This window comes from Lissotriton vulgaris, chromosome 8, assembly GCF_964263255.1.
Source record: "Lissotriton vulgaris chromosome 8, aLisVul1.2, whole genome shotgun sequence".
NCBI lineage: Eukaryota > Metazoa > Chordata > Amphibia > Caudata > Salamandridae > Lissotriton > Lissotriton vulgaris.
This window is the reverse complement of record NC_141696.1, coordinates 1,351,629,764-1,351,654,145: the sequence shown is the minus strand read 5'-3', so window position 1 is coordinate 1,351,654,145 and position 24,382 is coordinate 1,351,629,764. Positions and strand designations below refer to the sequence as shown.

General features: G+C 43.3%; 1 protein-coding gene across 1 annotated transcript in view; it reads right to left on the bottom strand.

The window, feature by feature from the left end:
* The window catches only part of MAML2 (mastermind like transcriptional coactivator 2), a 517,978-nt gene that overhangs the window by 19,731 nt on the left and 473,865 nt on the right, over positions 1-24,382 (bottom strand). Inside the window, exon 4 of the mRNA XM_086935292.1 lies at positions 14,161-14,272. Within this exon, the coding sequence (XP_086791418.1) occupies positions 14,161-14,272 (112 nt within the window). The remainder of the gene's footprint in view (positions 1-14,160; positions 14,273-24,382) is intronic.

The following is a 24,382-nucleotide window of genomic DNA, read 5'->3' as shown; positions in this document are numbered from 1 at the left end:
ACGAGCTTAAAGTGCATGTAACTTCCCTCCTCGACCTGCTATGAAGACGCAAATACATTTGCGTCCAACGTTAACATGTCCTCTTTCAGATCCACCATGAATGGATCGATAATTCAGTTCCTAAGTATGCCTTGCCAACGTCTTTTCATGGTGCACTTTCACGTTTTCCTAGCCCTGTAGAGCTAGGCCCTGATTTCTGCCATCGAGCCCTTTCTGTTCTCTGCCTCCTGAAAGCTGCAACGTGGGATACATCCCTGACCTCTGTCCTACTCCCTGCGTGGCGAGCGGTGCCCGGCTCGGCCTGCTTGCCTGCCAAAGACAGTATTTTGCCTTCAAGTTATCAGTATAGCCGAGTTCAGCTCCTCGAAAACACATTCCAGTCTAGCAGAATAGATAAACATTTCCCCGGCTGCAGAGCAAAGGGCCTGGCCTCTCTGTCTCCATGCAAGTAATTCATTGCTCCCGTTACCATGGTAGGCCCATGGCCCCTCGCATTACACGCAGACACGTAGTCACATATGCACGCATTAATAGTCAGTATAGAGTAGCCTCTGCCCAAGAAACCTTTCCTTCTAGATAATATAGTTCCCCAAACACAAGATATCAGATATGATTTAGGAACGAGTCGATCTGACATGCCAGACTTCTGTCTCTTTCCTCTAGTGCTAAATGTCAAGTCCCCTGCACCCTCCAGCCTCACGTCAGTCACACGTCATGCTGCTGCGCGCGCATCCTTGCTACAGATTTCTGCTGACACTGCAAGATTCCACTATGTATCCACCCACTTGTGACACTTTCATGTGACGTTTCTAGCACACACCTCTGTGTACGCCCTCATGCACGCCTTTCTGTTACGCACATGTGTTCTTATCTCGTTTCTCTCAGCTGTTACGCCTTCTGTATCCATCACCATTATATGCATTTACTATATATATTGTATCCTGTTAATAAAGTATTGTCTATCCCTTCCTGATCCTTGATGGTGAAAGGAACATGATACCCTGGTTCAAATCATTCCATTTTATGGAATAAAACCCTTATAAACTCAGATATCACGGATTTTGCCTCTTATTTTCGATTGAGTTATTTTATTGAACTTTACTGCATAGAAATTCCGACGGTAAATATTTATTTACCACATTAATTTGGCGCCCGAATAGGGACCCCTCCCCCACCTTACGCCGGCGGTGCGTTGCAGGCCTAGCCCCCTGCCACAGCCGTGACGGACAATTACGCGTACCCGCAGGATTTCCTGTATCTCCCTCAGGCCAACGGAGGTGACTGAGACTGCGATCGACACCCAGACAAGGCGGTGAGGAGTGCGGAGGATCCCGACCAGAGCCCAGCCAAGAGAGCAAGATCCGAGATGTCTAGAGGCCCACCAGTTCCGACGTGCCTGTGACGTCACGAGTCGAGTCGAGTCCAGTCCGGTCCAGTCCAGACGAGTTTTCCGAGGCCTTCCGTTCCGTGCTTCCCGGTGAGTACCGTTGCTGGGGACGCATCTAGACGGGTGCATTACTATGTATCCGGTCAAGACGGGTTTGGGTACACAGACCCGGTCTGCACTGTTTTAGCAGTGTATCTGTACTGTTTAGCAGTATATCAAGTAATTTGTGCCTTCAACGGTTCGATTTTTGTTTTCATTATAGAATTCAAGTATAGTTAATATGTGTTCAAAATGTTTCTATGTGATTAATGTCGTGGTGTGAGTGACTGTTTGATATACATTACAGTGTTTCTGTGTCTAAAGGTGTGTTCAGGTTCGAGTAAGTGTCAAGTACCAAATATCAAGATGCCATTGTTTTCCAAATTAAGACAGATAGGAACTAGGAAAGGGATACTAGAGGAAGCGATTCCTGTCCCACCTAGGGACACTCCCGGAAATTTTATGTACCATAAGCATGGCTTAGATGCCATATTATATCTAGATTTATGGGCCGATTATACTAAGAACTTAGACAAGAAATATAGATGGCCCGTTACAGGGACATGGGATGCAGATTGCATCATGAGAGTAGAACAAGCGCTATGGAAAAAGAAGGCCAGACAATCTCAGAAAGACGCCATAGAATTGTGGCGTAAAGAATCGCATAGACGTACAGAGAAAGAATTCAGAAAAGCAGAGAAACATAGAGAAGATTCAGATAAAGCCCGACAAAACGTACTAGTTGAAGAAGGAATACGAGTTAAAGCAGAGCAAGTAGACCGACAACGAAACACCCTTGTGAATGGTATGTATCCTCTTTTGGCCGAGGGTTTACCTAAGGCCACTCCGGAAATACCAAAAGATCTGCCCCCTCCATTGGTTCCGACTAAATTACGTCACAAGACTGCAGCAGACATTTTTATTCCTTCCTATTTAGACGATGTAGCTCCTACATATACTACTGCACCTGCCCATGTACCCGTACCACCTGCACCTGCCGACGGCCTCCTACCCCATGATCATCCGCCCCCAGGTCCGCAACAGCAGATCCTTCCAGGTCCGCTACCCGCACCCGTTCCCGTTGTCCCCCCTGGTATCCAACAACTGCATCCATTAAATCCTTTTGGGACTGGCGTGGTCCAGGACCCAACCCAGCTACAGCAGGTACCGACCCTACAGCCAGGTTATGCTCAAGCCTCCGGTTCAGGAGGTGCTACAGGAGGTTATCAAACACCCCCACAGATACACCGAGTTACAATGAGAGATTTAGCAAAGGCTCGGACACCGAAAGGCGTTTCGGCCGAACTACTTAGAAGAGAACTTACAGACTGCAGATATGACTCAGTGCCTGGTACGTCAGGACCCATGTTGTTAGCGTCCATACGTTTGAGACACGTTACAGATTATTTGATGCTATTACCAGAAATGCAAGGACATCTAGACAAATTGTATTATTTTATTAGAACGGGAGAAGGACCGGAGTCTGTTGCTGAAGCCATGTCACGTCAGAAAGTTGAGACTAAAGGTTTAATAATGCGATTTTTGGTTAATTGTTTAATAAGAGAACAAGATCAGGCAGGCTTTCCGCAAAGTGAGATGAAAAGACTGATTAGATGGAGCCAGAATATGTCGGAGGGTAAACATGATAAGGAGAACAGTATACATATTATGGTTAAAAAGATCCGTAAAGAAATAATAGAAATACATGCCCAGCGAGCACCTGACGAAGAACTTGAATTAGACGATCCACCTTCCTCGCAAGAGGAGGAGGAAACAGAGGATCTAGCAGAAACCTCGCAACAGTCAGACAAAGAGATGATAGCATATGTAGGTAAGGGAAAATACCTTAAGAAAACAATACGTCCAGAAAGTAAAAGACTTTTTCTCTCTGCTATATCAAATCCGAGTTCTCCTGAACATATGTTTCAGGCTACCGATAAAATACTTCAAGATCGAATGGGGTACCATGTACTCAATTCCATGGATGAACAAGAACTAGCCCGATCCGCAGTACAATGGGCTAACAATTCTAGTACATATAATGATGATGCAGTAGCACAGAGGTTTTTGAACCTTTCCCCTGATGAACAGAAATTAGCTGGTATATACATGATTCAGCATCTCATTACGTTGTTCAAAAGCCAACAGTCCGATCCAGGTCCCTTACCGGATATATTGATAGAACTACTCTCGAATAGATGGAGAGGCCTAGGTACTGATTTAATTAAAGAAATTCTAGAACATCGACACAAATATAGTGCTTTCCTGAAACAACAGTTTATGTCAGTTCCACCACCCCCAGAAAGAAAAATGTTTTACTTTGACAGACAGAATCCCTTACGGGAAGTACATCCGGTCAGAAAAGACGATAACACACTAGAACGTGTATTCGTATATACACCCATCACTAAAATGGAATTATTGGAAATGAAGAAAATAGTGCCAAGTCATGATAAAGACCCTGCAGGTTTTCACCGAGAGATTAAAGATATGTTACTCATGGGCGATTATACATATACAGATATTATGAAAATGTTAAAAGTACTGTTGCCTGCTGGAATTTACGAGAAACTAAAGGAGAAAGAATGGGAGGTGGGAGACACAAAGATTGATTGGGCTGCATTAGAAGTTGAAGAAAATAGACGTACCGCAGGTTTAGGCCTTGGGGATAAAGCTAAAGCATTACCAGGTTTATTAGTACAGGTTCTGCCTAGACTGTTAACAACTAAAAAGGAAGACTGGGACGCAATCTCAGCCTGTAAACAGAAACACGATGAAGACACTAGTGATTTTTATTCTAGATTCGAGAAATGTTTTATTATTAACAGTGGCCTAAAAACAAGTAGCGAGTCATACCCACACCTCTTTGTATCAAAATTAGTCGAGAATTCCCTGCCTCAAGTTAAGAACCGTGTTTTGAAAGTAGAAAGTACCTGGCAAGCAAATACGCCGTCCCAAATGTTACAAATGTTACAGTACCACCAGAATAGAATTAGGGAAGAACAAGATCACGAACAGAGACGTATGAAAGATACGAAAATGAAAATGTTAGTTGCTCAGTCAGTTCCAGCTGACGGTCAGAAAAAGGGTATGACACAGTCAAATAATACGGCGGCTCCCGTTAAAGGGACATGCAACTATTGTAAACAGCCAGGTCACTATGTGAATGAATGTACGGTTCTGAAATACAATATAGCGACAGGAAAAACTAAGGAGAGACCACGTCAGCCTAGACAGGACCAGGTCCAACACCAAGTTCAGCAACATATCCCACAGAACGTACAGCCAATGCCTGCTCCACAACAGACAGGACAGACAGTAGCGGTACCACATGCACAGCCCATTGCCGCGACACAGCAAGTTTCACAGCAGATGTACCAGTATGCACAATCTGATTACCCCGATTATCAGCGATACTCATGAAACAGCCTAGAGAGGGAGGTTGGCTTGCCTCTCATTGAAGTTCCTGTAGATCAAGAGGGTCCTTATGTACATAGTCAAGTATTACGAAAAGATAGAAAGTTTTTGATTGACACAGGGGCAAGTCGAACAACAATAAGTCACGACGAGGTTCCAGGGGCACCCCTCTCAGGCTCACAGAATGTTTCCCTTGGATTTTCAGGACAGCCTATTGTTAATGAAGTATCGAAACCTGTTCCCCTAGCAGTTGGTCCATTACCACGTACTACAGACTTATTGCTCACGAAGTCATGTCCAGAAAACTTGTTAGGTATCAAGACACTGAAAGCTCTAGGAGCTGTAATATGTTGTTCTCCGGAAGGAGTTAGACTGTTTTTGCGTGACTTTAAGGGTCACTATGTATTACGAGATTTTGATGTCCGATTGAAAAATGTACCAAAACATTTGTGGGCGCAAGGCCCAACTGATGTAGGTTGTATGCACATTACACCATACCGAGTTACACTCAAGCCAGGAGTTGTACTGCCCCGAATCCGACAATACAAGTTACCACCCGATGCTGTAGTGGCTTTACTGGAAATCATTGAAGAGCTCATTGCACAGGGAGTGGTTGTAGAAACCGACTCCAATCTATGTAATTCCCCTATCATTCCGATTCGTAAACGTACTGACCCGAATGCACCTCCAGTTTATCGGTTGGTGATCGATTTACGAGAATTAAATAAATGCATTGTGCCACAGTACCCTGTGGTCCCCGACATCTCATCATTATTGACTGCTATTGATTCAGAGGCAACGTTCTTTACTGTAATTGACCTCAAGAACGCCTTCTTCAGTGTCCCCATTGATCCGGAGAGCCAATACCTTTTCGGATTCTGTTTAAATGGACGTAGCTTCAAATTTGCACGCGCACCTCAAGGATTCACAGAAAGCCCCAGCATCTACAGCCAAGCATTAAAAAGACAACTTGACAGTATTCACATGCCAGTTAACACTGCCCTACTCCAGTACGTCGATGATCTGTTGATCACCGCCCGTAGCGAACCTGAATGTGAACATGCATCACTGACGGTTTTGCATTTCTTGGCTGACAAGGGACACAAGGTGTCCCCTTCAAAGTTACAATTCTGTGTTCAGCAAGTGGTGTACCTTGGGCACTTGCTGTCCAAGAGGGGGAGACTGCTAACACCTGACCGCATTGAGTTAATTGCACACTTACCGCAACCCAAGACACAAAAGGAAGTGCGGGCCTTCATTGGCCTCACCTCTTACTGCAGGCAATGGATTCCCCAGTATGCATTTCTAGCCAAGCCACTTATACAGTTGACAACACAGGAGGCAGCGACTTCGACTGTCCTCCCTTGGACTCAGGAACACACACAGGCTTTTGATGAATTAAAGAAAGCATTATGTCAAGCACCAGTTTTAGCAACACCATGTTACAGCAAACCTTTTACACTTTTTGTTACAGAACGTGATGGCACGGCATTATCTGTCCTCACACAAGACCAAGCAGGTCCACATAAGCCGTGTGCTTATTTTTCGAGTACATTAGACCCAGTAGCCCAGGCCCTGCCTGCGTGCTTAAAATCAGTTGCAGCGACAGCCTTAGCAATCCGACAAAGTGATTCCATAGTGTTAGGACATCCCCTGACAGTACAAGTTCCACACTCTGTGGAAGTTCTTTTAAACAGAACACAGACTCAACACTTGACTATAGCACGACTGACAGGTTATGAATTAACATTGTTCCAGCCACACATAGAAATCAGACGCTGTAATATACTCAATCCTGCCACATTGTTACCTTTGAACATAACAGATCCAGCTCCACATGACTGTATAGAGATCATTAATGCAGTAACAAAGCCTCGACGAGACTTGACAGATGTTGCACTGACTAATCCAGACCTGACACTTTACGTGGATGGTTCATGTATGAGAACAAGCACAGGAGAATTAGTGGCCGCATATGCAGTGACCACTGAAAATGAAGTCAAAGAAACACACCGTATTGATACATTGTCTGCTCAAGCTGCAGAGCTCATTGCTCTGACCCGAGCCTGTATAGTAGCTAAGAACAGGAATGTTAACATATACACAGATTCACGTTATGCATTTGGAGTCGTACACGACTTCGGTGTACTCTGGCAGGAAAGAGGTTTCTTGACCTCTCACGGAGCCAAGATCCAACATGGTCCCCTCATTCAAGAATTATTGGAAGCAATACATTTGCCATCAGCCATAGCTATCATGAAGTGCAAGGCACATACTAAAGTTACAGATACTATTTCCCAGGGTAACGACCTGGCCGATCGAACCGCGAAACACACAGCTCTGACTCATACACATGCAGCTGATATGACAAAGACAATAGTTCCGACACCGACACATTGCATGACCGTTAAGGATCCCGCACTAGATGTAATTGACATACAGACACATGCTACTCCAGACGAAATAAAGAAATGGACTGAACTAGGAGGGATCCAGACAGACCAGGGATGGATGACGAAGGGAAAAGCCACATGGTTTCTCCCCGACTCTATGGTTCAAGTTATGATTAACACTGCACACAGTCCAGCACATTTAGGAGAAAAAGCCATGTTAGACAGTTTACAGAATTTCTGGTACAATAAACATTTACGAGCAGCAGCAAAACAGAAAGTGCGTACTTGCATGATCTGTTGTCAGTTCAACCCAGGTAAAAGCATTCCTGTAGAGCAAGGTGGATTCAATCCTCCCGATCACCCTTTTGAAGTCCTCCAGATGGATTATATCCAGATGGAACGATGTCGAGGATTCAAATATGTCCTCGTAGTTGTATGTGCACTTTCCCGTTGGACAGAGGCATATCCAGTCCCAGATTACACTGCTCCGACCACTGCCAAACAGTTGGTTCGTGAATTCTTCCCACGATACGGTTTGCCTCGTGTCGTGTATTCAGATAATGGCCAACCATTCTCGTCCGAGCTAATGAAGCAGGTATCACTCCTGCTAGGATATCAGTGGAAATTCCACTGCGTCCGACATCCCGAGGCAGCAGGCCTCGTGGAACGCCACAATCAGACACTGAAAACACGTCTTGCTAAGATTTGTGCAGAGAAAGGGGTAGACTGGATAGTCGCCTTGCCAGTTGCATTGTTTTACATGAGAATGGTTGCACACTCTAGAACAGGGCTATCCCCGTACGAGGTGGTCTTTGGTAGGCCACCGAATATGTGGGGGACGACTCTGCCCCGTAAGATCACAGATGTTGACTGTAATATGCTGACAGATTACCTTGCCTCCTTGATGTCTGCACTACAATCTTGTCGTTCACAGGTGGCTGCAGCCTTTCCCGACAACACCGAGGTGAAGCCACACGAGATTGTTCCGGGGGACCGCGTCTTTGTTAGGAACTTCGACAGGAGGAGTCCGCTGGAGCCCCGCTGGCAGGAGCCGAAGCTTGTTTTATTAACTACAAGGACAGCAGTGAAGGTGGAGGGCCGCAAGGGCTGGCTCCACTCAAGTCATATAAAAAAATATCATGGACTACCGCCAGAGTCAGACTCCCAGCCCGGCCCCATCCCAGAGACTGATACTAAACTCCCACTGGTAGAGAAAACTCCTCAGCAGGAGTACCGCCTAAAGTTGAGGTCTAGCAAGTCAGACAGTTTAATTGTTTAAGTCCTCCCCTAGGTGAAGCGGTTAGACAGGTTCCTGACATGTACAAGTTAGACCCCAATAGAGAGAGAGATAGACAGAAACAGCTCAAGAAACGAGAATATTGTAAATCTCTTCGTAGTCATTGCATCGTGACATTATTGATTATGTTTTTTCTGAGTCTTACGATTATTGCTGCAAGTTTATTGCTACACATGTATTTTCCTATCTCCATACATGCACATTTCTTTCCAAATAGCACTGTCGAGCATACTTTCAGTGAATTACCCCCGCACAAGTTATCCTACCGGCTTGCGCTGCGCAACAATACTTTTATCAGTATGTTACATCATTCCCATCAGACCAGCAATGCTACCAATTGTTGGATATGTGGCCGACTTCCTCCCTATCAGAAATACAAGGGAGTCCTGCCCCTCTTCCCGTATCCGTTCACACATAATGGTTCCTGTGGTGCCTGGTTTCGTTTAATAAATTCTTTAGACTCTGATTCTATAGTCTACCAAGGCAGTTGGGTATGGGGAAATCTGAACACAGTTCTGCATAAAGCATGTTACCCTAACAAGGAGAGTCTTCCACGAAGGACAGGGACCGATCTAGAAAATGAAGTATATGGATTAGGTAATTATACACTTAACCTCATGATTCTGAATGTCCAGTCTGATACCGGACCAGACTTACCCTCTATGTCAGTGTTACCAGTCAAAGGCGAATTATGTGTCAGAAAGAATGGTTCGGTACCCCTAGGTCATAGTAAATGTACTACTGTGATCGAATTCAGTGATAAAGGCAAGTCTACATTCAAAGCTACCCGCCATTCCTATTTCATTTGTGGTCATACAGCCTATATACGTTTGCCACTAGATTGGGATGGGACATGTTACATTGCATTCCTTCTGCCACCTGTTTTTCTAGCTCCACCTGACTATCATAAGAACTCCCGTCTAGTACCTAATACACCCAAGAGAGACCTCCCGATTGTCGACTATACTGAAACGGCATGGGAACAATATACAGATTTCAATAAAGGTTTCTTTCCCTATTTAGGAGCTATCTTCAATAGCAAATCAATACGTCACTTGACCAGAACCCTTGAAGCCGTGGTAAATGAAACTACTTCCGCCCTAGGCAACTTAACAGAGGAACAGTCTGCTATGAGACTTGATGTCCTTCAAAATCGTCTTGTTCTTGACGTCATCCTGGCCGATAGGGGCGGAGCCTGTAGAGTCATCGGATCGAGTTGCTGTGTTTTCATCCCAGAAAACGCACCGTCAGTATATAAAGCCATAACGCGTCTCCATAAGATTGCAAGTCAGATACACCAGAATCCAGGCACCTGGACTTGGTCCGGTTGGTTCTGGAGCGTGTTATCAGCCTGGGGTTGGAAAGTCCTATCCTTCCTCGGAATAGCCCTTCTCATAGTATTCAGTTGTTGCCTATGTATACAATGTGGGCCAGCGATTTGCGGCTTGTGCGCCACATCATGTTTTCCTCATCCAAGTCCACGTTCTAAATCCCGCCTGAAAAAGGAAGAGCAAATGATGTTATATGAACAAATAGATGGACTAATGAAGATTGATATATCATGAAGGGTCCGTAGGGGACAAGGAGGGAATGAGGTAATATAAATTTTTATGGTCAATTGTGTCCCCTAACGTGAACCCCACCGTCTCCATGTACGAGCTTAAAGTGCATGTAACTTCCCTCCTCGACCTGCTATGAAGACGCAAATACATTTGCGTCCAACGTTAACATGTCCTCTTTCAGATCCACCATGAATGGATCGATAATTCAGTTCCTAAGTATGCCTTGCCAACGTCTTTTCATGGTGCACTTTCACGTTTTCCTAGCCCTGTAGAGCTAGGCCCTGATTTCTGCCATCGAGCCCTTTCTGTTCTCTGCCTCCTGAAAGCTGCAACGTGGGATACATCCCTGACCTCTGTCCTACTCCCTGCGTGGCGAGCGGTGCCCGGCTCGGCCTGCTTGCCTGCCAACGACAGTATTTTGCCTTCAAGTTATCAGTATAGCCGAGTTCAGCTCCTCGAAAACACATTCCAGTCTAGCAGAATAGATAAACATTTCCCCGGCTGCAGGGCAAAGGGCCCGGCCTCTCTGTCTCCATGCAAGTAATTCATTGCTCCCGTTACCATGGTAGGCCCATGGCCCCTCGCATTACACGCAGACACGTAGTCACATATGCACGCATTAATAGTCAGTATAGAGTAGCCTCTGCCCAAGAAACCTTTCCTTCTAGATAATATAGTTCCCCAAACACAAGATATCAGATATGATTTAGGAACGAGTCGATCTGACATGCCAGACTTCTGTCTCTTTCCTCTAGTGCTAAATGTCAAGTCCCCTGCACCCTCCAGCCTCACGTCAGCCTCACGTCAGTCACACGTCATGCTGCTGCGCGCGCATCCTTGCTACAGATTTCTGCTGACACTGCAAGATTCCACTATGTATCCACCCACTTGTGACACTTTCATGTGACGTTTCTAGCACACACCTCTGTGTACGCCCTCATGCACGCCTTTCTGTTACGCACATGTGTTCTTATCTCGTTTCTCTCAGCTGTTACGCCTTCTGTATCCATCACCATTATATGCATTTACTATATATATTGTATCCTGTTAATAAAGTATTGTCTATCCCTTCCTGATTCTTGATGGTGAAAGGAACATGATACCCTGGTTCGAACCATTCCATTTTATGGAATAAAACCCTTATAAACTCAGATATCACGGATTTTGCCTCTTATTTTCGATTGAGTTATTTTATTGAACTTTACTGCATAGAAATTCCGACGGTAAATATTTATTTACCACAAGGGGGAAGCTTTTAATCCTCTTAAAAGCTCTCCCATAGCTCTATCTGGAACTGACGGGACTCTTGAAACCGCGTGCTCTGCTGGCTACCCAGTGAGCACCACTCACCTTGACCTCAGTCCATGGGCAGGGAATGGGGAGCAGGTGATCATGTCCCACCAATCTAGGGTAGTTTGTGATCCCCAAGCAGTTCAGTCTGGACTTTCCCCCCTGGGTGGGGCCTAGGACCTACAGTTGGTACCTCTCTCTATGGAGAAGAAGGCAGCCAGTAGTGATTATCACCAGCTGACATTAAATAAAGCATTCCACCCATCTCTTTTGTGCTGTTGTATGTGCTGCCAGCGTACCTCCAGCGTTGTATATGAAGCAGTATTCTACTCTGAGTATAGGCAATGTCAGGAAGGGTATGAAGGTCATACCACACACAACATCAGACCTGCCAGGAAGCAGGGGTGGCTCCTCCGCTAAGGCGGATGAGCGTTGCCCCACTGCCTTTCAGCATGGCAACAAAGGAAAAATAAAATGCTAATAATGCGATGTTATTATCATTTTACTTTTCCGTGCTGATGCAGTTTTGTGGCCAAACATTCATGCGCACTTTGCATGTTCTCCACCCACGATGCATCACAGCCTGGGTGGAGAACATGCCCAGGCTCCCATTCCCCACCTGAGCACCGAAACACGGCGCTCAGACCAATCACAATGTGATTGGCTTAGGGAAGCCTGGGTACTTCCTGTTCCAACAAAAGCCAGGAAGAGGATGGAAGTGAGGTGGCGGCCAGCTGGCCAGCAGGTAAGTGATTTTTTTTAATATATTTTTTAAGGCCCTTTTCACCCCCTACCCTCACCCCCTTTGGTTCGCAGGAGCAGCCTCGACTGTCAGGAAAGAGGGACTCAGTGCCTGCCTGTGTAGCTCAATGAATGGGCTGGAATTCTACACAGGACCCTGGCCTGAGAAAAATCCCAATTTGAAAAGACATGCACAAGAAAGAAGACAAGGTACTGGTACCTTATTGGCTTCCAATGTTAGGCGGCTACTGGTATCAGCCAAAACCTTGAGAACACGTCATCTAGAACGTGTGCATTCTCTAAGGTGAGCTTGGAGTACACTGATATGGGTAGAATATCTACCATGGGGATTGGCAGTCATGCCTGGCACTTACTGCGGGTTTGGCAGGGCCTGTACAGCCTTGCTTCCAGGGCTCACATGGACGTTTACGGATCCGTTCAGGGGAAAGACTGTGTTCCTTCTATGGTCACTTCTACCTATGTCTGCCACACACAATATTCTGAGGAAGAAAATACCCTATTGCAACTCTTTTAGTGATGAAGTCTGAATCCAGTTGCTTCCCCGCTGACTTTTGGTTGCTGTATCTGCTGCCCTCAAACTCCTATTTGCTTCCCACTGCAAATAAATACAGAAACTCTAAGAATGCTAAGTTTTCTTACCTAGAAAGGAGGTGAAGGGTAATCCCTTTCGTCTTTTCCCACAATGGAAACCTGTTTTCCCTGGGAAAACTGGCCCCACACTACGGGCCAGATGTAGGTGGCCAAATACCGGTCGGCCGTTACCGACCGGTATTTGGAGTTTTAGATGTAGGGGGCCTTAAAAATTACAGATTCGGTAAATTTACTGAATCAGTAAATTTATCGATTCTGTAAATTACTGATTCGGTAAATTTACCGAATCGGTAATTTGAGATGTAGGTGGCACTGAAAACAGTGCCACAGGGCCTTAAGGATTCGTTTTTTACGACCAACTACTAGTTGGTGGTAAATAACGAATACCTGTGTATATGCAAATCTGTGCATGTACACCTGTGCCATGTGGCACACATACATGCCCTTATGGCACAAGCCTGAATCAGGGGTGCAACGGGGTGTCAAAGTGCCACCCTGGACTATTCGGTAATTTTACCGAATCGGTATTTACTGATTCTGTAATTGCCATTGTTGATCCCTATGGGCCTCAAGGCCCATAGGAATCAATGGCAATTACCGGATCGGTAAATACTGATTCGATAATTACCGAATCTTAACGATTCGGTAATTGTTACTGAATATTTACCTACATGGCATTTACCGATTTGTAAATACCGAATCGGTAAAATTCGGTATTTACGAATCGGTAAATGCCATTTACCTACATCTTTTCCAGGGACATACGGAAGGCATTGTTACATCTAATTTCTCTACAGCTCTTCAACCATCAGAAACACCGTGGACGTTCCTTGGCAGTGTTTGGGTTCAAAATGGTGACTACTCATGGCCCCAAACTTAGAGCTAAACCCAATTTCCTCAGGGTATGAAAAAGTCTGAAATTGAACTTTTCAGTAATACTTTGCCTGAAATTCCCCGGTTCTGCAATTGAAGAATGTCAGAATGTTCCTATCTCAAAAGACTGGACTCTGAAGGCTTGGTCATTCTCATCTGTCATTATTTGTTTGAATTTGTTACAGCACTCTCAAGCTATACTAAAATGTCAATTGATGCTTTACAAAATAACGCTAAATAAATAAATGCATAAATAAATTACAAAATTGTTCATTTACTGAGTGCACAACTGTATACATCACCTATAAATAAATCCACCTTGATCTACTCCACTCAAAATGCTACTTTTGATTCTTATTCGATCTCCTGTTAATAAATCCAGGACTTTTGGTGAGACAATCGCTTCTCAAGCCAAAACAATTTGTAACCTTCTCCCTGAGGAGCTAATATTCAACATAAACCTATGAACTTCATGCATGATTTAGGTTGACAATAAAACATCCATGAGACAAAGTATATGTAACTCTTTAATCTGGCAACCACACTTACCAGAATATTGACTTGTTTGCTGCATGTTAGCTATGTTTCTTCTTTGGTCCTTGTAATCGGGTGGTGGTCTTGTCAAATGTCTATTTAACTGATCTTGTGGAGTAATTTTGTCCTAGAAAAATGAAACAAGAACATTTAGCAGGTACGTTTTTGCAAGATGTTGGACGAGAAAAACATACTATGTTCTCAATCTATTGCTTTCGACCATGCAGTTCCATAGAATTTCAGTCTTATTTACATAGAAGGGGTAATGTTGGGAATTCATATGGGAGACTAGAATCCTGTGGGAAAATGGGTGCATGTGGCAGTCACGTCACTTAAAGGAGAACCATAACCAATGTTACAAGAGGATTAAAAACCCCACTTATATTTGAGACCTTAGTGGTCATTTAGGGTTTGGCGGAAGCAGCACATCAGCCTTCGGCTAGCTGCTATCCTGATGGCCAAACCACTGTACCCTTGCCTCAATCAGAGATGGGGGAACTGCCTGGTTTCTATTGACAGAGCCTCAAATTGGCTCTACTGTTAGATAACTTAAGCTAGTGACCCATCTACTAAGGGCTGATGGCCTCTTTGCATCAGAAGGCATGCTCACATCAATTTGTTGGTGCCCAGCGTTGCTATGCAAAATATGATGGATCCTGAGAGTACAATTACAACAATGTCTGTGACACGCATGTAAAAAACTTGCTACATCTCAGGGAGGTCTCAAGTTTGTTGCAGAAAAACAAAAATAATGCAAAGCAGGTCACCATGATGTGGCAGCCCATCCATTGTTACAGTTTTGGCGAAAAAGCGGCCATCAACTCGGGGGTAGCATTTGGACAAAATGCCCCTTCAAGGCATTTGGGAACTCATAAAACCGCAGGCAGGCTGCCATGAGGCTGCTGGATTCAGGGTCTCCGCAACTTCACCGTTTGACCGCTTGTTTGGTAAACTCATAATGTCGCTCTTGGACTTCATTTTTCCAGTGGTACACACATATTAATTTAATTTTCATTTTTTTTTTTTAAAGCAGCTTTCATCACTAGCTAACAAATTACAAAGTTACTGGACCCATTGTGAATTACAAGGGCCGCAGTAAACCTGCAGACCTCATACATTTCACCTGGAATCTCTAGCTGCTGAAAGTAACCAAAATCTTCACATCAAACCATAGAGGAGATGAGGCATTATTAGAGGAGCTACTGATTCACCCAGTGGTCAATCATTTCTCAGGGAACTCAGGGTTTGTGAGGAGACTGGGGTCATTGTTGTCGTAGTGAGAAACTCTGCACAGGTTGTCAAGCTAGATGAATCTGACTGCCGATTTGTCGACGAGGGCTGTGGTTTTAGCCGCCCGCATTCCGGTATGAGCCTCTGTTTTTTGCGGGGGGAAAAGTTCAGAAAAAGTTTCTAAATGTCCAGTTTTGTTGTTTTTGGACAGGAAGAACAGTCTAGCACCAGCCAGGGCTCCAGGACCTTGGGGGCACCTCATGGGGGTTAGGACTCACTCCAGCAGAGTCCACTAGTAGTGTCCAGGGCAGTTCAAGTTGGAACTGGTCAGTAGAAAAGCAGAAATGTTGCAGAAGATGGCCTCTGGAAGCTTGTTGTATCCCTATAGCACACACAGGAGGTCAATCTACTGACTCTTGGAGTCACTTCTGGAATCCAGGGTTCAAGGCAAGCAGGTCCAGTCTTCTTTCAGGCTTCAGGACAGTCCTTCTTCTGAGTTGCCACTGATCCAGGAGTGTTCTGAATCCAGGTTCTTAGGGTTCCTCTTTTATACCTAGTGTCATCCCTTTGTCTAACCTTAAAACTGGTTGTGGTCCATTCTTCCCTTTAACCTGAGTTTAACTCAAATATGTCTAGTAAAGCAGAGGATGTGGGCTGCATTTGTCAGTGACAGGGTAGGCATCTTCTGAAGTCTTAAAGGGGCTGGGTACAATCCTCAGGTCACCCGTTGATGCTCAGGATGGGGTTGGGTACAACCCCTCAATGAAAAAGTTTATTAATTAAAAACTCATATTGAGGAACTCATTGACAAAATTCCTTGGAAACAGTTAAATTCCATGGGATGATAATAATAGAGGCTAGACAGTGGTTCACCAACAGTGTACCTACACATGACTATGATCACATCTTGAGATGAGGTAACCATAAGGTAAAGAATGAAAAAATGCCAAGAACAAGAGACAAAACAAACAGGGATTGGAGTCACATTCTTTTAAGAAACTGAAGGCATCTTCGTCCCAATAACAATAAGACCCCCACTGTGTTCGCACTGAGGCACACAATATAACCATGGCACTTAATAATGTGATTCAAGGAAAAAAACAGAACAACTAGAACTGCAGCACGCATGACCGTGACTACAACTCCCAGCAGTCTTGGTCACACTGAGCATATCGCGGTGACATTATATTTGGGCCAACAAGGTTGCAGGACAACAAGCTACAGAGGTGCACGGGCATCACTAATATAATTGGTGATTCCCAAGACTGCGGCACACAGGTATGTAGAATTCCTACAGCCCGACGTCCAGGACATATTGTTTGGGGTTAAGGGCAATAAGTTTTCTTTTTTTAATTTTTTTTTATTGACAAGCAGGTCAAGGTGATCAACAGATACTTTTTTGACAAAACATATAATATAAAATAAAATAGCGGTACAGATCAAAGTACAAAGAAAGTAGCGCCAGACTCTTTGCATTACACATACTTCAAATGTAACCATAAGACAGAGCAAAAAGCAAATGGATAAATGATGTATAGTTCTATTTTTTTCTCTTTTTTTCCCCTCCCCTTCTCCCCCCCTAGGAGAAAAAGAGAAGGGGGGAAAAAAAAAAAGGGGGGGGGGGGGGAAATAAATAAATAAATAAAATAAAAAATAAATGGAGAAACAGAGGTATGTTCCCTAAGGCCTACTACTATTAGTGTCTTCTGTAGTCATGTACTATTCTAAAAAGGTGCCCCATATTTTAACAAACTTCCCGGTTGCTTTTAATCCCCGGTTCCTTGCAATTGAGCCCTCCATAGTGTAGATTTCATTAACTAACGCCCACCATTCCATTGTATGAGGAGGGTTCGGGGAGATCCAAGCTCTCGCAATACCCAATCTAGCGCTGGTCAAGAGAATGTTTAACAAGTCTGTGTTAGTTGCGCTAGATGGATATATAGCAAGTAAAATTGAGGCTGCTGATAATGCAAAACTAATCACTTTTTGTTTATGTAAAATGTTTTCTATTACCGACCAATACCCTGTTAATACCGGACATGTATAGATCATATGTACAATATCTGCAGCCGCCAGCCCACACTTAGGGCATTTAGTGCAGTCACTGCTCAGATTGTTTTGTGCCCATTTGGAAATTCTCTGTGGTGTATAGTATAAATAGGATATTGTTCTGTACGATTGGAGCATTAGACTGGATGAATGAGTCACTTTATTAATGTTTGTTAAAGCGGCTGTAATATTCTGAGTTGTCACATTGAATCCTAATATGGAAGTCCATTTTATCGCTAAACGAGGAGCTTCATCCAGCTTATTTTGATTTAAACATTTATATCCCATACTAATTAATGATTTCGGATTTGCTGAGTAAAAACAACTCCATAGATCTGAGCTACTTACAGATATCAAGTTCATCTTACGATTTAAATAGTCCCTTATTTGAATATACTTAAAACGCATCATTTCCGGTAATTTGAACAAAAGTTTCAAAGTTTCAAATTGTAAGAGGCCACTTGAACCATATAAGTCTCCCAATTTTAGAATACCATATTTAGCCCAATCTCGTCCAGTATTATCACTGAAAATCCCTGGGAGTCCAGGATTACCCCAAAGTAGCAGGTCAGTGTGAAAAAAAGAAGTCTCGCAATTAATCATAATCATATTCCAAATACGTACTGCATCCCGTGCAGTCTTGAATTTTACACGTTTAAAATAGTTCGGGTCCTGCACCTTTGCCAAAAATTGTTTTGCCTCTCTGCCGAGCATGAATTGATGAAAAAAAAATTGATTGTGACTAGTAAATAGACTACGAAGCCGGTTCAAAAAGAAGCAAAAAAGTAGGCTCTAAAATCAGGGAAGTTAAGACCCCCTTTTTCCAATGGTAATTTCAGAATTGCCATCGATCTTCGAGGCTTCTTATAGCCCCACAAGAAGCTGTTAATAATGCTGTCCAACTTTTTAAGAAGCAAATTATTAACGCGCAAAGGAATACAGCGAAAAAGATATAAAAATTTAGGTAAGATATTCATTTTAATCAAATTCAATCGTCTCAACAGGTTAAGCGGAATCTTATGCCACTTTTTTAAAAGAGCTGCCACTTCTTTCAATAAAGGTTCATAATTTAATAAGTTTATATCCGAGATCTTTGAAGAGATTTTAACCCCTAAATAAACGGCAGCCTGACAATATCCTGGAACTTGAGGATTAGACTGATAATTCATTATAACTTGCGTTTTATTCGTGTTAAGTTTGTAACCTGCAATAGCCCCAAAGTTATTAGCTTCTTCTGAAATCCCCACCAGTCCCTCTACCACATTGGTAGTGTAAATGGCTAAATCATCGGCATAAGCCGTAATTTTCAAAGTTTTGTCGTAATGATGCATAGGTTTTATTTTAGCTTGCTCTTGAAGGGCATTTATAAACGGCTCCATGGAGAGAGCATAGCTAATCCTGGCATTAGGATCTTTATACAAAGCTTGTATACTTCTTAAGAAACGTCCTTTAAAGCCGTATTGTTTCATCACCCCCCATAAGTAATCCCACCCCACTCGGTCAAACGCCTTCTCTGCATCTAGAAGTATCAAACCGAGTGGGGTGTGATTAGTTGCTGCAACATCAAAGGCGGTGATCGCCATGTTAACATGGGTAGTAGTGTCCCTCCCGGCTACAAAGCCATGTTGTTGTTCATTTACCAACAACGGCATAAGTGGGGCCATGCGAAGAGCTAGTATCTTTGAATACGCTTTAGCGTCAGCGTTGATCAATGATATAGGACGATAAGAACTGCATTCCGTTGGTGATTTATTTTTCTTAAGAAAAAACATAATTTTTGCTGTATTCCACGATTCTGGTACCTGCCCATTAGCCCCAATTGGAGGGCAATACGTTTTCATGTGTATTTTATCCTTGGGACAAGTAGGCCCAACCCCCTGCAGCACAAACCCTTTGGCTGCCAGTTTGCAGTACCACATTATGGTTCAGGGAAGGGCACTGTCTGCAGTTAAGGTAATATTTGTGTCAATATGTTAATGCTGTTCAAACCTGTATTTATGGTTCATTAATTGAAAGACTTCATTATTAGGGTGAGCACTCTAAGTAAATGTTGTAAGCTTTGACTGCACTAATCACTAGTTCCAGTATAACAATGTGTACACACGTCTTCAAAGTTTAGCAATACGAGGCTATGTATAATGCTCCAAAATGCTCTCTGATTTGATGCAAATATTTGCAGAAGCTTGAAAGCAAGATTGATGATTCTATGCTTTCAAAATAAAATGTTCATAAAAAAATGAAAGCAGGAAAAAAACATTTTGCTAAACTACTGTTACATTTCAGGTACCATTTCTTAGCAGCATCATTTAGTAACACGTGTTGATTCATGCTAGTATTTCCCAAATATTTTCATAATAGAAAATCAGTGTAACCAGTATCAATAAGATTATGGGAAACAAAAATAAACAAGCATTGGCAAAGTCAGTAGGTCTGAAATTGGTTGTCCGCTTTTTAGTTTTCTCAATGTGTGACTTGTTTTGGCATTGTTTTTGTAAAACCTTATTGGTGTGGGAGTTGCTGGGCCCTCACAATCATAACGAATATTGGCAAAAGCAAAATGTGTTTTTGGTATCAAAAAGCACACACTGCCACAGTAATTACTGGCACTGAACAAAACTACTTTGTGTGCTGATATGTTCCTTGGCAATGCTCCTTCTGAAAGAGCAGAATGCTTTCACTCACAGCCAGATGATACAGAGAGACAGAAACAGAATTTTAATAAACACAAAAGGTCATGGTCCATGCCAGACCAAATTAGGGGCCAAAATATTAAAGAAAGTCTCAAAAGTGCACCCATGTTATATGTTCTTGAATTAAGTGCAGCTAAACGGGAATTCCCAAGAATTTACAGAAGTAGGACAATAATTAGTACTCCTAGAAAATATCTGTGAGCTACATTTTAGCATGAGCAAATATACATGTTTAGATTTGCTCATGCAAAAATCTGAGTGTTTGCAAGTTCACTTTACCTCCAACCACTTTTTTCCCAACTATGGAAGAAGATGTACGTCTGCCATTGTCAGGACTAAATTTGCAACATTTCTCAGTATGGAAAAGATTAGAGAAGAGTTGTTAAAAACCCTTAAAACATGCAAGTTAGTAGGTTTGTAGAGAATCTAAATGGCATTCTAACCCTGGAACTATTTCTTACCATAACCTTCAGCCCCAGTATTCAGCTCTGCGGAAACGTAGCAACATAAGGGATTGCAACTATTCAAACACTACTATGGTATGAGCCCTTGCATATTCAGAGAGGCTATATCAGAGCTCTTATGTAATGAGACTGGTGCCATATTTTGTTGCCACACTACATGGCACCAAAGGGACAAGTCGATTTTGTTACAGGACAAGTAGATTTATGAAGCAACCTGCCCCATTGACAAGTAGATATTTAATTAAATTCCACACTCCTGGTCACACAAGCAGAAAGACCGCGGACATAAGTAGGTTAAAATGTGACAAGGCACCCTTGACGGAGTAAGTAATGAATACGTTTCATAAGGGTACACAGACTGGCAAATGCAATTCTGGTAAATAATGACTCTCATGTTTTATGGTATACTTTTAAATACAGAGTGTGACTTCAGGAACATGTCAGTCCCGCCTTCCTAACAGAGAGGCAAATAACCAGTAACACTTAGGGTGTGACCTTATTCACTTGTAATGCCAGTGTACTCACCTTCACAAGTTTTCAGTGCAATTCATCATGGGTCACCGTCTCGTCTCTTCCACATGTTGTTTGGGGTTGTATGACGGAACAATGTATGTGGTTACTTCGCATGGCTCAACATCATGCTCATAACCACTACAGCGTCTTTACCAGGCATACATTAACACAAATGCCTTTACAACGAATGTCGTTGTAAAGTCATGATTGGTAAAGGTAAATGAGCTGTACAGGTTACATCCCAGCCCCCCACCCTGTTCCCTAAAACCTACCCACAGCCCTTAAAACTTCCCCGACCCCAGCTGCTCAAACACCCAGCCCTCCCACCCTGAGCCCTTATAAGCCCCCAGCCCTAAAAACTACCCTGACCCCAACCCCACGCCCTGAGCCCTAAAACTGATCCCCGCCTTAAAAAGTACCCCGACCTCACACCCTGAGCCCTAAAACACAGACCTAAACACTACCCAGACCCCAGCCCTAAAAACTAACAAGCCGACCCTCCCGCCCTGAGCCCTAAAACCAACCCCCCAGCCCTGAAATATACCCCGACCCTCCGCCCTGACCCCTAAAACCATCCACCAGCCCTGTAATACTCCAACCCCAGCCCAACCTAAAAATCTTAAAAACTACTTACCAAGTCGCTGTTACTTCCTTGGTCATCCACAGGAAGTCTCCAACACGTCCCACTCGGCCAATGCTAAACCGCTGACTGCCTTTAACACGCATAAGTCTTTACCGTCTTAACAGCGGAAATCGTGATAACGGCAAGCCTGATAATGCTTGCTCTGAAACGGCACGCGTGGTTTACACCACATTGTTAATGCTGTTTCCCGTTGTTTGGTCTACAGTTTGTTTCCACCTTCCTCAATGGGACATCCAGCATGCATATGAATTATTTGTTATGTTTTACGTCAGGGTTATAATACATTTTCATACATGTCATGATTTTAACTGCAGGATTACAATACCATATAGATTTGTCAAGATATGGGGCGAGAATATATCATTTGTAGCATTGCCAGGAATCACTGATTACTTTATATATTATTCTTTCTACACACTAATAGGTACTTGACTCATTAGTGCATAGGAAGGCAAAGTAAGACTGCGTGATTATTTGTGTTTGTTTGTCCATGTACTCACAGACATTAGGGACAGGACTATGCATTAAAATGTAAATGGACTGCTTTCCAATTGGCCTTATGAAAGCCTAGGACAGTAAGAGGCCATTATGAGAGGCTGAAACATGTAGACGAGATAGGTGTAAAGAGACTCTAGAAAAACCTATAATTAAGAATTTTAATCTTGCCTGTGATAGCTAAAAATAACAAAGGGATGCAGGAGTATATCTAGGCTTTTTTATCCTTTTCAATTCCTGTTCTACAATATCTAAAAGTTTTCATTAGAATATGGTTGAGCCCATCCTGGTTTTTAGGGACCTAGATGAGACCTGATGATGAAACATTTCTCGAATAGTGTGTGAGGGGCTAAAAAACAACTAAATGATTGTTCCTGGAACTTGAATGACCTTGTTCTTGAATAAGTAATTGGGTAATACTATGGGCACAGGATAATTTAGTGTGTGAAGTTCTAGCTTGAGAGGGAGTGTTTTTCTTACTTGCAATAAAAAGATTTGAGTTAGTTCTCTCTCCACTCCTTCCTGGATTCTATATTCATATAACCCAGGAGGATTCGGTTAGACAAAATGTTTATTTTGCTAGGTTGAAATGGCAGTTTTAAAAATGCACACAGACTGAAATGGAAGGCCTGAGATAAGCTACTTTGGAGGGTTCATAATAAGTGCTGCAGCCCACTAGTAGCATTTAATTTACAGGCCATGGGAACATGTAGTACCATGTCCTAGGGAATTATAGGTAAATTAAATATACCAATCAGGGTATACCAATTTTACCATGTTCCCATACCCATACTTCCTTCAGAAAAGAACTAAAAACTTGGCTCTTAACGTTATAAACCCATAGACATAGAACATAGTCTGCTATTTTCTTTTCTCAGTCTGAACTGACAATTCTTTAGCTCCTCAACTCCCTCGGGTATTTGTGCGCTTCTATAAATCGAATTCATTTCATTTCAAATTATATTTTGAAGGGAGAGCACAAACATTTTACCACTTAGCAGGAGTAAAGTCTGCAGAGTCCTAACCCCAACAACAAGGGGGAAGAAGGCTCTTTGGATCACTGTGCCAACCACAGGGGAGATGCTTAGGTCACTGCTAAGGTGTGGCAGCAGAGGGGGGAAGGAAGATGTGAGGTTTATATTCAAGAGCATAGTAGTTAACTTGTGCTGGTGGGGCTGGCTGGCCCCACCAGCACTTATTTGAGGGGAACAGGACTCTTTGGAGTTTTCCAGCGGGCGGGAAACCACTGAAAAGCTTCATTGGTAGGCTGGTGTGTATCCTTCAGAGTTCTTCCAGGCGCACTTAAGACATGTTGCGCTGGTGGTGATACATAATAATTGGAATGGATAGGTTGTCTAGTCTGGATCAGCAGAAATGGATCAGTAGAAATGAATCAGCAGTAATTGAAAGAGACTGCCAGGTATGAACCAAGACTGCAGACCCTGTACTTGACAGACGGGGAGCAGAGCGGTTATACTCAACAGCACACTCGAGCAAGAGCCAGTCTGTGTGTGTTTCCATTTACATGGGTCATTTTATAGTTGCACATATGAAAACATGTGTCTGTCCAGGTCGGACCAGGACACTAAGCTCACATAAAGGGTCCTTGGTGCTGCATGTCCTGTTCCTGAAAGGATCGCCAGGGTCTAGGTAAAAACGTGCTTGCAAATGTAGCAGGAGCTCAGGGAAATAAGCACACGTCCTCCTTATGCAGGCCCTACATAATTTTAATAAGTTCAATCTCTGAGTTTAGCACCAAAAAAAGTGAAACCATTTGGCGAAGGACCTTTCTGAAAGGAGGGTGCAAAAAACAAACCGAGGAAGTACAGTCAAAAACACAAATTGATACAAAACGGAGGTGGGGGGGGACATATGGGATTGTGAGAATGAGGCCACCAGGCATAAAAATGCGAGACCGGTTGCATTGATTTTTTTTTGTTTTTTTGGCGGTTTTATAAAGCGCAAACTCAACCGGAAGGTATTGGAGCACTTTACATGACCCATTCTGTGTGCGTACTAGGCCCTGCAACCCCTGTAGTCTCTATCCAGGACTCTATGGTTCTGCTCTTCCTGTGTATGACCATCACAAGAGTGGGTAATTTGCTAGGCCCGCTGCTCATGCTGCAACATTTATTTAGATATTCTAAAGCAAA